The sequence below is a fragment of the Amblyomma mixtum genome, chromosome 2 (genome assembly GCF_055824585.1).
Source record: "Amblyomma mixtum isolate Tamu chromosome 2, ASM5582458v1, whole genome shotgun sequence".
Classification (NCBI taxonomy): Eukaryota; Metazoa; Arthropoda; class Arachnida; order Ixodida; family Ixodidae; genus Amblyomma; species Amblyomma mixtum.
In genome coordinates this window covers 74,218,421-74,231,007 of record NC_143013.1, presented here as the reverse complement: position 1 = coordinate 74,231,007, position 12,587 = coordinate 74,218,421, and the positions used below count along the sequence as shown (strand labels likewise).

Genomic DNA, 12,587 nt, shown 5'->3' with positions numbered 1-12,587 from the left:
CGCTAGCTTTGACAGCGCTGCACCTGATGTTCCATGATGAAGAAATAACTTTATTTGCACCCATCAAGGAATCAGACGGCGAGGAGGACGAGTCTCTACCGCCGTCATCTTCCTCCCCTTTCAGCAGCCTGGGATACCTTGGGATTGAGCGGTGCCGAAGACAAGATGGATCACTTTCTTTTGGTATTTTTTCTGGCTGAACATTCTGAACATGGGGATTTCAAACACACTAGACGAGCTCACAGAGGCTACCAGAGTAGTGCAACAGCAACGACTCCTACGGAGCAGATCGGGGCTATTCAGCTTCTAACCTCGAGCGAGGCTCAAACACTCGCAGAATATCCGAACAGACATAAGGAACAAAATCACAATCCCACCACTCATATGGACCATGCACCCGGTACACCATGAGGGTGGACGAAACGATACAGCGAAAGCTGTACAGAAAAAATGAGCCAACAGACAGTACGTGGTTTACACGGACGGGGCGGAATACGAACGCAGAACGGGTTTCGTAGCCCTTCAGTCTGGGAGGGCGGGGACCGAGTCTCGTGCTGCAGCATCCGGCAGAGGGACGCAACAGCGCCTGACCAGGTGTCCATTGCGCTGGCCCTAACTCAACAGAATGTCAAGGCGATTAAACCGATTCCCAACCAGCTATCCGAAACTACAACCCAGGCAGGGTATCTGCCAAAGCCGTCAAAATTATGGCTGCCGGCCCGGAACCGGCAGAGTTAGCCGAATCTGGGCTCCGGCCCACGAAGGCCTGCGAGGAAACGAGATAGCGCACGTATCTGCCTGAGGACTCACAGACAGGGAAGTGCGGGCTCGTCGAGCAGAGCGCCCCTTCAGACGGATGAGGAGCCGAACACGTACGAAGATATTCTTAGTCATTACTAGGGCCCGGAACTTTAGGCATTTGCCTAAACAAGCCTATAAATGCCTAAATGGAAGATTTTTGCACTTGCCTGCCTTTTTGTCATTTTTTAGAAAATACTGCCTATTTAACTGCATTTTTTGCCTATAAATGCCTAAATCCGGTATTTCGGTCCTCGGTGCCGTTTTTCAATTCTGAGACATCTGCTAAGTATGGTGAATGGGGCGCGCCGATGCACGCACAAAAGGCGCGGGTTTCTCCAAGCGTTTTTCTCGTAGTGTAACTTGAGCGAAGTGTTTTTCTTCAAGTGTATCAAGAGGCGAGCTTGAAAAGAGACCCGACATACATCAGTGCAAACTTCTCAGCATTGACGGCAAGGATGCCAAAGTTGGAAATGGCTGACTCTCTAGATGAATCATTGACGGCAGTCGCCGAAGTACCAGCAGCAATTCAGGGACTGGAAGGAAAGGGCGCTACTGCTTCTACGAAGATGCAACAATTTGTAGAAAAAAACAGAGGCCGAAAAACAATGTCACAAATAAGAGACTTTCTACGCGGAGACGTAGGGCCACATTACGCAAGGCCTGAGCCACTATCAATTGTTATGTTTAGGTTCGCGCCACTAACTTCATGTGACGTCGAAAAAAGCCTTTCAAAGTACAAAGCTATGCTTAGCGAAAACCGAAAGAGCTTCAAGTTCGAAAACCTGAGAATTTGCTTTATTGCTTCAGTTGAGGACTGCGTATACGCTCCGTGCTTAACTGACAAATCTTGTACTAATAAATAGAGAGTATTATTCAAAGCGCCTATTTTTGCTTTATAGCGCCTATTTCAGTATTTTTTATAGAGCTTAGATGCCTGCCTATTTCGGGGTTCTTTAGTGCCTAAATTTCCGGGCCCTAGTCATTACAGATTAGGAAGACAGACATAATGTCGCCGCGGTGGCTCAGTGGTTGCGGCACTCGGCTGCTGACATGAAAAACGAGGGTTCGAACCCGGCCGTGGCAGTCGAATTTCGATGGAAGCGAGAGTCTAGAGGCCCGAATACTGTGCGTTTTCGGTGCACGTTCGAGAACCGCAGGTGGTCGAAATTTCCGGAGCCTTTCACTACGGCGTCTCTCATAGCCTGATTCGCTTTGGGACGTTAAGCTTCATAAACCAAACTGAACCGAAGACAGACACTACCTCGAGGAGCCAAACAAATCAGCAAAAATTGCCTGTCGTTTAGCTCTGGTTAAACCTGGAGTGCGGTTCGGGTGTCCGCCGTCATTTTTGAGACAGTTACTGCGTCGTTTTCTCTCCCGAAAACCAAGCAACAAAAGACGAAGCAGCAAGGGACACGTGGCATTGAAGTCGACGAAGAAAAATCTCGAGAGAACGTGCGGCGTTCTGTCTTCTCCACGCGCCATCGCTGGACGATTGGAACCGACCGCCTGCGTCCATCACCTTACCGCAAGTATTTCTCGAAAAAAAGCTTAGGGTGGTGTGTTCGATGTGTTATTTATGTATGCCGTAACATTGACTGACAGGAGGATGGAGCCAAGTCTGTAGGGAAATTCTGCCCCTCGGTGGAGGACCTCTACCGTCGTGGGCTTTCGTCTGGCTGGCACAGTGAGTATTGCTTTCTTATGGCAAGCTCAGTTTAGTGCCCATGGTGTCCACGGATCAGTGCAATGCAGGAGAGACGCAAAACTTCGAGCTGCGTTCCTGAACGGTACGACGAGTGAAGAGTTTGCTGGTTCGCGAAGTTATTGTTGCGGAGATGGCGTCGCGTGTGCTGCTACGGCCATCTGAAAGGTTACAACGGGTCCTCTGTGGTTTGAGAGACGTATGGGGCCGGACTCGAGGACGTCTAGGTTTACCGCATTTACAGGCAGCCTCCTGACTACGTCCGGCATCCGCTTGACCCATTACACTTTCGTGATGAATTTTAATGGCATGAGGGCATCTTTGCCTAGGTCAAAGAGCGCCGTGGCACAAAGTATTTTCTTTTACATAACGTTGGCTCCTAGGCCCATTTTTCAAGGATTTCGCCCCTGCGAACTCGAGCACCAGGCTAGCGGAAAGGTTCTTCTCGTTGTACCACCGGTGCGTATCCTGCGGTCCCGGGGATCGAACCACGCATCCTCCGCATGCCTGCACGTTTGTAGCTATTGTCTTCGCATGCATGCCAGCGACGATGGCTCAGTGGTTAACGCGTCCGGATGCTGAACCGGAGACTGCCGTTGGAGAGTCTGCTATGACGGAGGTAGCGAGCGCCGGGGAGAATTAGGAATTTATCGCTACAATGTGGTATTTATTGTGTCCCAGTCATGCCGCGGCGTCCACATGCCCCGTGCTGGCGGAGATGGCAAGTCGCTTGCGTATGTAGGAAATTATTGCTTTGCGACTTCCGGTGTGGACATCTTTGAGCATATGCTTCGGTATACGAGCTATTTTGTTTTTATTTCTTTGCAGTTTCTCTGGAGAGATTGAGAATCTGGGGCTCGTATGACCGCCGTCCTGCCTAAACATCTGCGAAGGGCGTGGCCGGCTTGTGGTTGTTGAAGACGGACTTTGTGACGTGAGCATTGCTTCCTGGAGTTTGGAGTATGTGCTGAAAAGGCCAAGTGCGTAAAGTTTTTATGTTGAGGTGCTGGGGGGAAGATTAAGCGCCGTTTTATGTGCCCCCCATATGATGGTGTCCATCTGTTGTTCTTCCTGTTTCGTGGTCTTGTGAAAAGGAAGTCCGTACGTTATTCTACTGAGGACTAGCGCTTTAACTAATCGCATGATGCCCTCTTCTCGAATGCCCTGGCAATGTCCGTTTATACGACTAATCATGCGGGTTGTTTGAGTAGTGGTAGCTTTAAGGGTTCGAATGATGTGGGTAGTCTTTAGGTTGCTCTGGATGCAAGTCCAAGTATCCGGATAAGCTCCACTTCCTGTACGGGCTGCTTTTTCGTAAGGTTGATCGGGCCCGATGATTTGCATCGTGGATTATGAGCCCGTATTACTTTAGACTTCTCTGTGCAGCAGTGAAGAGCGTTTTAGAGGGAAAATCTTCCATTACTTGTACTGCTTCCTTTACCGTGGTTTCTTTGTTGTCTAAGGAGCCCTTAGTGGTACATATCGTTATATCAGCATACAACGTATATCCGATATTGGGGAGCGTTTGGAGTTGCAGAGCGAGCCTTAGCATCGCGATGTTGAAGAGCAGGGGTGACATGGTAGAGCCCAGCGGCGTGCCTTTGTGCGGCATTTATCGATCTTCGGAGCGTTTGGCTTACGGCTATCGTCGCTGTGCGTCCCGTGAGGAATGCTCGTACTTAGGAAAAGACCTTTTCGCCACAGTTAAAGGTGCACTGAAGAGGATTCTGAACTTGTCTTTTTGCCGCGGGAACTCGATCTACCCGTTCCCAGCATTCTTAGAAACAGTGACTTATTGCCCTGTATGGCCGATTTCCCCAATTAAATCGAATTAACGTCCGGCTCCCGCCTTTTTTTTTTGAATTCTGCCTCGTACGGTGGGCGGAGTCGAGCAACGCGTGGAGCGCCTTTCGCCCAGTCCCGTGGCGGCTTGCCGCTCTGCCATCGGCGGAGTAATACGTAGTAGTCCGTAGTAGCAAATAGTCCGCGCGTATTTTTATTTCTTCGGGCTTATTTTGCTGCTATATTATCTGTGAATGAAACTATTTATTCATGAAAACCTAAAAAACAAAATAAAGCGAAAGCAAAGCCTCCACGGGACTGGGTGAAAGGCGCTCCACGCGTTGGTCGACTCCGCCCACCGTACGAGGCAGAATTAAAAAAAAAAGGCGGGAGCCGGACGTTAATTCGATTTAATTGGGGAAATCGGCCACACAGGGCAATAAGTCACTGTTTCTAAGAATGTTAGGAACGGGTAGATCGATTTCCCGCGGCAAAAAGACAAGTTCAGAATCCTCTTCAGTGCACCTTTAAGGTGGATGATCCCTTGAAGGATTGTTTCGTGCGAGATGTTATCAAAGGCACATTTTAGATCGAGGGCCAAAATGAGGTGTTCGTGACCTTTGGGTGTTCGTGACCTTGCAAAAAAAGAAAACCACGTCTGGAAAAGAACACGTGTGGTGGCCGCGAGTTCAGACAGAATTAGCAGAGAAATAATTGAGGCTTTACTTATAGCTAATTGTAGCGGAGGTTGCGTCAGTACGCCTTCAGTACTGCCATCGGCCAGGGAGATGGATTTTCTTCGAAGACAGCTCATGCCGCTGACTCAAGATAAGGATCTTACGCATGCTCCTTTATGCTTTGCCTTTTCCTTTATGCGTACCATTTTGTACATTAAAATTCAGTTGATAGTTGCGCTTCGTCCAGTCCTGTACCGTCTTGTTCTTTTCATACTTAGCGCATTTGTACTACAGATCTAAAAATGGCGAACCTGCACTGGCGTTGCGAGTCGTCATTGGGAAGTTTGCGATGTTAGTTCTTGAACTACTTGTGTGGGTGGTTGCTGGGGTTACTTTTCTTGGCGCTGAAGGCACTGTGTGAGGTCCTCTACCTAAGTTTTAAGCTGCTTTCCTGTTCATCAGGTGGGATTGGGTAGGGCTAGAATGTAAGCGTTGGGCTAGAATGGCAGGGTAGGGCTAGAATGTAAGAATGTAAGTCCAAGTTTGGCGAGTTCACCTGATCGTTAATTTTGGGGGTTGGCGGCGGCGATGGTTTCTTCTTGTTCTTCTTGAGGGCGTTAGTGAAACCCTGTATTATGCTTCTTCTGACAGTTGCGGCCTTTCGAGCGGGACCAGGATCGAGACCTTGACCTGGATGGAGAGGAGCTGTCCTGGTACGAGCTGAACCATCGAAGGCGGTGGTTCGGTTGCCCGTTTTTCCTACCGAGGCGTGGCGGTTTTCTGCACGGCCGTCTGTTTCTCTTCCCGTGTTACTTGGAGGTGGTGTGCGGTGAGTCCGGTCAGAGTCGTTTTCGGCATTCTCGTGCACTAATGACGTGACCAATTCTCCGCAGGCCGCACATATCGGGGAGCAGGTGTGCGGTTCTTGCAGGTCGCGGACTCCAACAAATGTGACTAGATGTTGGGCGTTGGGCATACGTCCGAGCGATGGCAGAGGCTATGGCACACCTGGCCGATTTGAAGCATGAGTTTGTAGGTATATCACGCCGTTTCACCCGCTTAGTAATAAACCGCGCGTGGGGGGGGGGGGGGAGGGGGGGGAGATGAATATTATCACTGCAGTCTTCGCATTGCCGAGTATGCGGGCTGCAGGATTTCTATATTCCTCAGTGCGAACTCGCAGGTCGGCCATGTGTTCTTCGGATAGGGTGTTGGAGTCAATTCTGTGCAGTGCCCCTCTGAAAACTCCGTCCACGGCTGTCACGTAGGTGTTCACCGGGTAGTTATGGCGGGCTAGCGTGATTTGGATTATTTTGCGCAGTATCTCTGCAACCGCTTGGTCGGGGATGCTGAGAATAATGATGTTAGAGACTGGATGTGGGCGCACCCCGTACGTTATCTGCAATGGTACCGCCGCAGGCCTGGGACACCGCCCTGGACACTTGGTGGTTTGTGTAGTTCTTGACCTGGAGGCCATTCCTGGGTGTGTTAAAGAACCCCAGTTGGTCTTAACTTCTCCGGAGCTGCACATCGTGTGTGGTAGGGGGCGTGTTCTTCAATGAATAGATGAAACCTGGCTAGGATTACGTATTCGAACAACACTCATACACATGACGTGAGCGAGATGGGTCGCAACTTAGGCATGGCCGCTTCCCCGGTTTAAGTATCAAGGTGATATCGGCATGGCGCCACTCTTGTGGTAGTGTGCCCTCCTGCCAGTGGTGTACGAAGTCAGTTCCTGTATTGACCTTTCATCGATGTTCTTTAGTAACCGGTACTGTACGCCGCCCGCTCCCGGTGTGGTGTTTCGTGCTCTCCGGTGGAGCTTGTGGAGTTTTAATTTGGGAAATAAATATGTTTCTACCGTTTAACCGCGCCTAACGTAATTTGAAGTCGCCCGGGCCCCACCTCGCGATCGCTTCCGTTAGCCAGCGCACGCGGTGTTCTGACCACGGCGGGCCTTGCTCTGAGGGAACAAAGGAACGACATTCTGGCTGGCACAAACAGGCATTTATTACTACAACAACAATAACGCCGCTAAGGAATCGAGGACGTACGACTCACAAGCACGGTTACGAACGAATGTTCGCCAATGCTAGGCCAGGGAAGATAGTCCACCACCGGACGGGCCGAGATTCGGGAGAACGTTCCTCCCCACGAGGCTTCGCCTCACCGGCGGAGAGCGGGGCTTCGTGCCTGAACGTCATCGTGCGTCCAACTTCCCGAGCGGAAGAGAGCCGTCCCCTCCGCGCTCGGGCGCAGCAATCACGCCATTTGTCGCAGTTGTGTCGTGGCGCCCTCCCTTGTTAGTCAAGGTAAGTAACCATGCTATGGAGGGTGCATCGCGGGGAAGCCAACCACATGGGATTGGCGGGGGCAGGTCCCCACTTAGCTGTGCTCTGATTTCTTGCTCGGTTATGTCACTGTCTAATCAGTAAGTTCCGCATGTGGATAATCTTTGTGGGCGGTGGGAGGCTATGGGGCCCTGAACTAAGGGCTGCACCTTCTGGGGCTATATAAACCATGACAACAAGGTTAACTAGGACACTTAGAATACTCACGTGCTCTGAATGCGAAATAATGTATGCGGGGTGTTCGACTGCGGCGGTGGCATACTACTATAGTGCAGTGGGCAGCGGAGCATGCCCGAATAGAAGTTGATGAAGACGATACCCAAATTCAGCGTGCTAGGCTCAACGTTTTTAGATTAGTTGGCTAGACTGACAGTTTCGCGCGCGGGGCCATCGAAGCTGATCTGTTCGCGCCGCTCGAATGGAAGACGACGATAGCCGAGCTTAGCTCGAGGCACAGGCATTTCAGCGCGCTGGGGTTGTGCTTCGGTGGTGGCGTAGTGCTCAAATGAAGTGTCCAGTAGGGCTGATCTGTTCTCTTCGGCATAGCTTCGAAGCAGACTTCGGAAGAAATTTTATTTTCCTTTCTTTTCGGATGTAAGCACTGTCCATGAAATCATGAGGTCACGTTGGGGTTTCGCTTCGTTTCACGTGGACGGTCGGCAAACGCCGGATTTTATGACTGATGGCGATATAATGCATTCGCATCAATAAGTCAACCAGACTCCGGAGCCCTCCAGTATTGCGCCTCTTTGTCATTTCCTCCTTCGCTCTTTCATCATTTTCCCTCAAAATAGTGATTTTTAGCGGCGCGATTGAAATCTCCACCTAGAGTGAGGTAGCTTCTGCGCCTTTTGACATTTCGCCTCGGCTGTATTCATGGTCCCCGACACCACTCCCGTACCACGTTACCGATGGCAGTTCTATGGTCACTGCGGCGGCCGCTACTGCCGCTAAATGTGATTTCGATGGTTACGAAAAAAACCGCTCATGGCCGCGCTAAACAGGAACCCTCGTCTTGGGCGTGCTCAGCTTGGGCGTGCTCCCTAGTGCTCAGCTCGCCTAGTGAACCAGAGTACCTTGGTTCGAACCTGGCCTTGGGGGCCGCGTTTCGATGGAGGCGGAACGCTACCCGTGCGTTGTGTGGTGGCAGTGCCCATTAAAGAACCCTAGGTGGTCAAAAATATTAAGGAGTCCTCCACTACGGCAGCTCTTTCTTTGTTGTGATGAATTTTATAGATTTGTTTCGCTACGTATATATACTATTCTCCATTTCAGTGTTTTCGTCATGATTACTGCTAAAATGCTAGCAATGAATTCGGAAAATCTGCGCTCCTTTATATCGCATACTTATTTTTCATTGAGTTCATTAGATTTATATTTGTATCTTTTGCACCTGTGTGTTTGTCGTTAACAGATGTCAACTTGAAATTTGTAATCCCTTCTGTTGTGTTGTGTACTTTGTGCCAATTTTTACCGAAGCTTACTCTGCATTCTCTCAGCCCCTCTGTTTTCTAATGTACAGAGTACCTTGAGGGTAAATTAAATGAAGTGAAATTCATCCGTGCCCGTCTCACACTTCCTGCGACCTTCCTGACAGCGCAAAATTTGCAAAAATGCATGTATAACTATTGTGCAGTACTGTTCAGTTGTCAGTCCTACTCAGAACCTTTTAGTGTCTAGTCATTTGGTAGTTAAGTTCTTGTAGGACGTCCGCTTTCTGGTGTTCCATGTCTCGCGGAGGATTGTGTTGCTTTGAGGTACTAACTGGGCCACACTGCAGGTATGTTACGTATCAGATAGTAGGAATAGCCAGAACTGGCAGAGATCACTACTGCGACTAACTTGCAGCTAATTACCATTTCTGCTTCCGGTCCCTGAAGTTTCAGCAAGATGGTTGTCTGCACTGGCAGCGACTTCTTTGATAATATGGCGCTTGTGCTTTTAATGATCATACAAACCCATACAATCTTATGCGCGCAACGTGCTGCATAATGTATTTTGTTTCACAATGGTACGCTTCGCAGTTTTATAAATAACTGTATCGCTACACGTTATTTCGTAGAAAGCATTGGAATTTCTCTTTCTCATTAATTTTTTTCAACCAGGTGACTGCCTAGCAGAAGTTAAATGGACTAGCGGGGCTTGTAACCGGTAGAAAAATAACGTAAGCAGAGGCAGGAGAGAGTCCAATTTGGAGAATAGAGAGCTCAGTCTAGGATATTTGCTGCCATACGGCGGGCAGCGGTTCGCGCAGCGCAGGGCTAACTGGACATCGTTGAGAGAAGCTTTTGTCCTAGAATGGACGGAATGCTAATGATAATGGTGTGTGGTTGTGGCAGTGGTAGCGGTAAGAGTGTGATATCACCATTCTTACGTTTGGCTGAATTAATATTTAAACAGGTCGCTCATTGTGCAAGTATCAATTTTGGGCATCCACCTAACATATTCAGCTGTAATAAAGCCGCAGGCACGTCAAAGGTTGTCAGAAAGGCGTGAGCGTCTGTGAAAACCATCGAAAAAGTAGAGTTTACTCACTCCTGTCTGCTAAGAGAGCTGAAGCAACCTTTCGCCCGCTAATTGACTTCCAAGGTCCGGATAAATTTTATTAACCTTGTACTGCAGTAATAATAATCATAGCTTCCAACGTCTATTCGGCCGAACACTCGCATTTAATTCTTCTGCTATGCCACGTGCTATCAAGTGTTGGAATGGTCTTCCGGATTGCATTGCTACCATACGTGACCCACTAATGTTCAAAAACGAATTAGCCACCTTCATGCATTCCATGATATAGTACATAAATTGTGTTCGTATGTGTAGTCAAATCCATGCAGTGCCGCCATTCGTTTGCTGTTTTTCCCTCTGTATCAATATAATACGGTTTTCTTCAAGTACGTTGTAATAATTGTTTGCAGTCCAATGTATTTAATATTGTTTACTTTTATTCTTTCCACTTTGTACCATCTTTTGTCTGCTAAATATTGTAACCCCTCCCCTCACACAATGTTCCAAGTGAGGAACCTGAGAGGTATTTGTATAAATAAATAAATAAACAAGTATGCTGTAAGAAATGAGAGCTAAGTCGACCGCATGTTACATCTTTTGCGTTTGTATTCCAGGGTGCTGCTCCTAATGAGCCATGGACAGAAGTGAACAGAGAGCACTGCCGAACCAGAACCGTGCCGCGGACGCTTCTTGTGAGCACGCAGCATTGGTGAACCGGAACTGTACTGAGTACGCCTCGTGCGGACAGGGTGCATCATCGGTATACCAGTACTCGACCGGGAATGACTCATCTGGGCAGGCAGAATCTCCCAACCACAACTGTGCCGAGGACGCCTCTTCTGGAGAAGTAGCAGCGCCGAACAAAAACACTGCCGGGGGCACTTTTTGTGAGCAGGCCACTTCAGTCAACCAGAACTGTGCCGATAATGACTCGTCTGCACAGGTAGCACTGCTATACCAGAACTCTGCAGTGGAAGCCTCGCGTGGACAGGCAGCATCGATAATGCAAAACTGTGTCGGAGATGAGGCGTGCGGACAGGCTACATCGCCGATGCAGAACACTACCCAGGGCGATTCCTTCGCTTTCTGGCGCCATATTCCACCCCCACCGCTCTGGTTCCTGCCCAGGTTCCAGCCGAATTCCTACTATGGCGGTTTTCCATGGCCACCATACAACCCCTATCAACAGTACTGGAGCGGTAACTACAATGGTTGGGCTGGAGCCTATTATGGTTTCCCTTCACCGTATGTGCCGAAAGCCACGTCAAATTTTGAGTATCATTCTACAGTCGTGCAAGAAAGGCCTTCATATCAAGAATCTACCAGCCTTGTGAATGGGAGCCAGGATGCACCACCGATGGATATCTCACCTTGTGTTAGTCCTGTGAGCGCTGATAATATAGGCCATGCATCAACGCAGACTGAAGCAGAAGCATCCTCACTGAGAGGCACTACATACTCGAAAAGGATAAACGAATCCCTCAACCCGCGTAATGCGCAAAAAGTTGACCCCCGCTTAGAAAGACGCGGGCCTTGCAAGAGAAAAATGCCAGCTCATGCCAAAGGTGAAGGAAGTGCTGATTTGGCGGAACAGTGTTCGTCTGAAGTGAGATTAAGATCAGAGAAAGTGCCTCACGAAATGTCCCATGTCTCCGGAACGACGAAAACAGAAGTTGAGAGAATACGTCAGGGACAGACTGCCGCTACCGAATCGACGTCTGTACCACCTTGCCGACCTGCGGGTGCTAGTTTTCAGAAAACTAGCGAGTGTCGCCAAACAGGGCTTGCTGGGTACACGAAGCAAACCGCAAAGCCCATTGCCAGATTCGATCCAGTCACCAACGATGCCAGGTCCTCAAGTAGTACCTTTGTGAAAAAGCAAAGGTCAAGGACCCTTGTTGAGATTGACTGTCTGGCCGCAGGTGATACCCTGAGTTCAGGACAAGACCGCCGTCAAGAGCGACCGCCAGCATCTGAAAAGGCGAACATGTCAAGAGACACCCGGGCTGAAAAGCCCTCATTCATATCGCGGACACACCAATTTGTTGAACACCGCAGCAAAGCAAAGGGAGCTAAGGGAGTTAGAGCAAAGGCAGCAGCAGCAGCAAAGGGTGCTAGGCATGCTTGTGCTGGAGGGGTTTATGCTGCTGGTGATGCTGCCAAAGGCCGTAAGCTGTCGGGGTCATACTCACCACATCCGGGAGTGGACATTTTTACTGGAAGTGCAGTTGACGTTGAAACGGGCCTAATCTCAGGCAGCCGTGTGGAACATTTGGACGAACCGCTGATGCTTTCTTCGGAACTTGAGAAGCTCGATGAAGGCTGGCTGTGGTGCTTTGAGTGACGCTGGGCTGAAGGTAATGCCTTTTTTTTTCCTCGCATCAAAAACGTTCAGGCACCTGTGTACCTGCTAATTATCAGTGTTTATATTCTGTGTTCAACATGTGTGCTGTTACAAATGAAGTTGGGTCGCGAAGCTAAAGGTCAGTATTCGAGCTCGATGTCTTGTTGATAAAGGTAGGTTTTGGTCAAATGTTTAGGGAAATCCCCCAAGGTGGAGCAGATTTGCAATAAGGGAGTAATTACTCATTGACGTCCACCCAAGCGCAGCCATACGGCTACAAAGGAAAGCCATACAGCTTTCTCAGAAACTTCGCAGTTAAATAAAAATTCGTCCTGGTCCGGGGTTCAAAACCCGGGACCACCGCTTCACCGGAGCAGTCGCTCTACCAAATTGAGCTAACCGGGACGTCAAGCTTATGG

General features: G+C 49.3%; 1 protein-coding gene across 1 annotated transcript; it reads left to right on the top strand.

Moving 5' to 3' along the window:
• Positions 1 to 10,458: 10,458 nt before the first annotated feature.
• LOC149359762 (uncharacterized) lies at positions 10,459 to 12,168 on the top strand. Its single transcript, XM_089567738.1, has 2 exons — positions 10,459 to 11,904; positions 11,935 to 12,168. The coding sequence occupies exons 1-2, from the start codon at positions 10,459 to 10,461 to the stop codon at positions 12,166 to 12,168; spliced, it is 1,680 nt and encodes a 559-aa protein (XP_089423864.1).
• Positions 12,169 to 12,587: the final 419 nt, after the last annotated feature.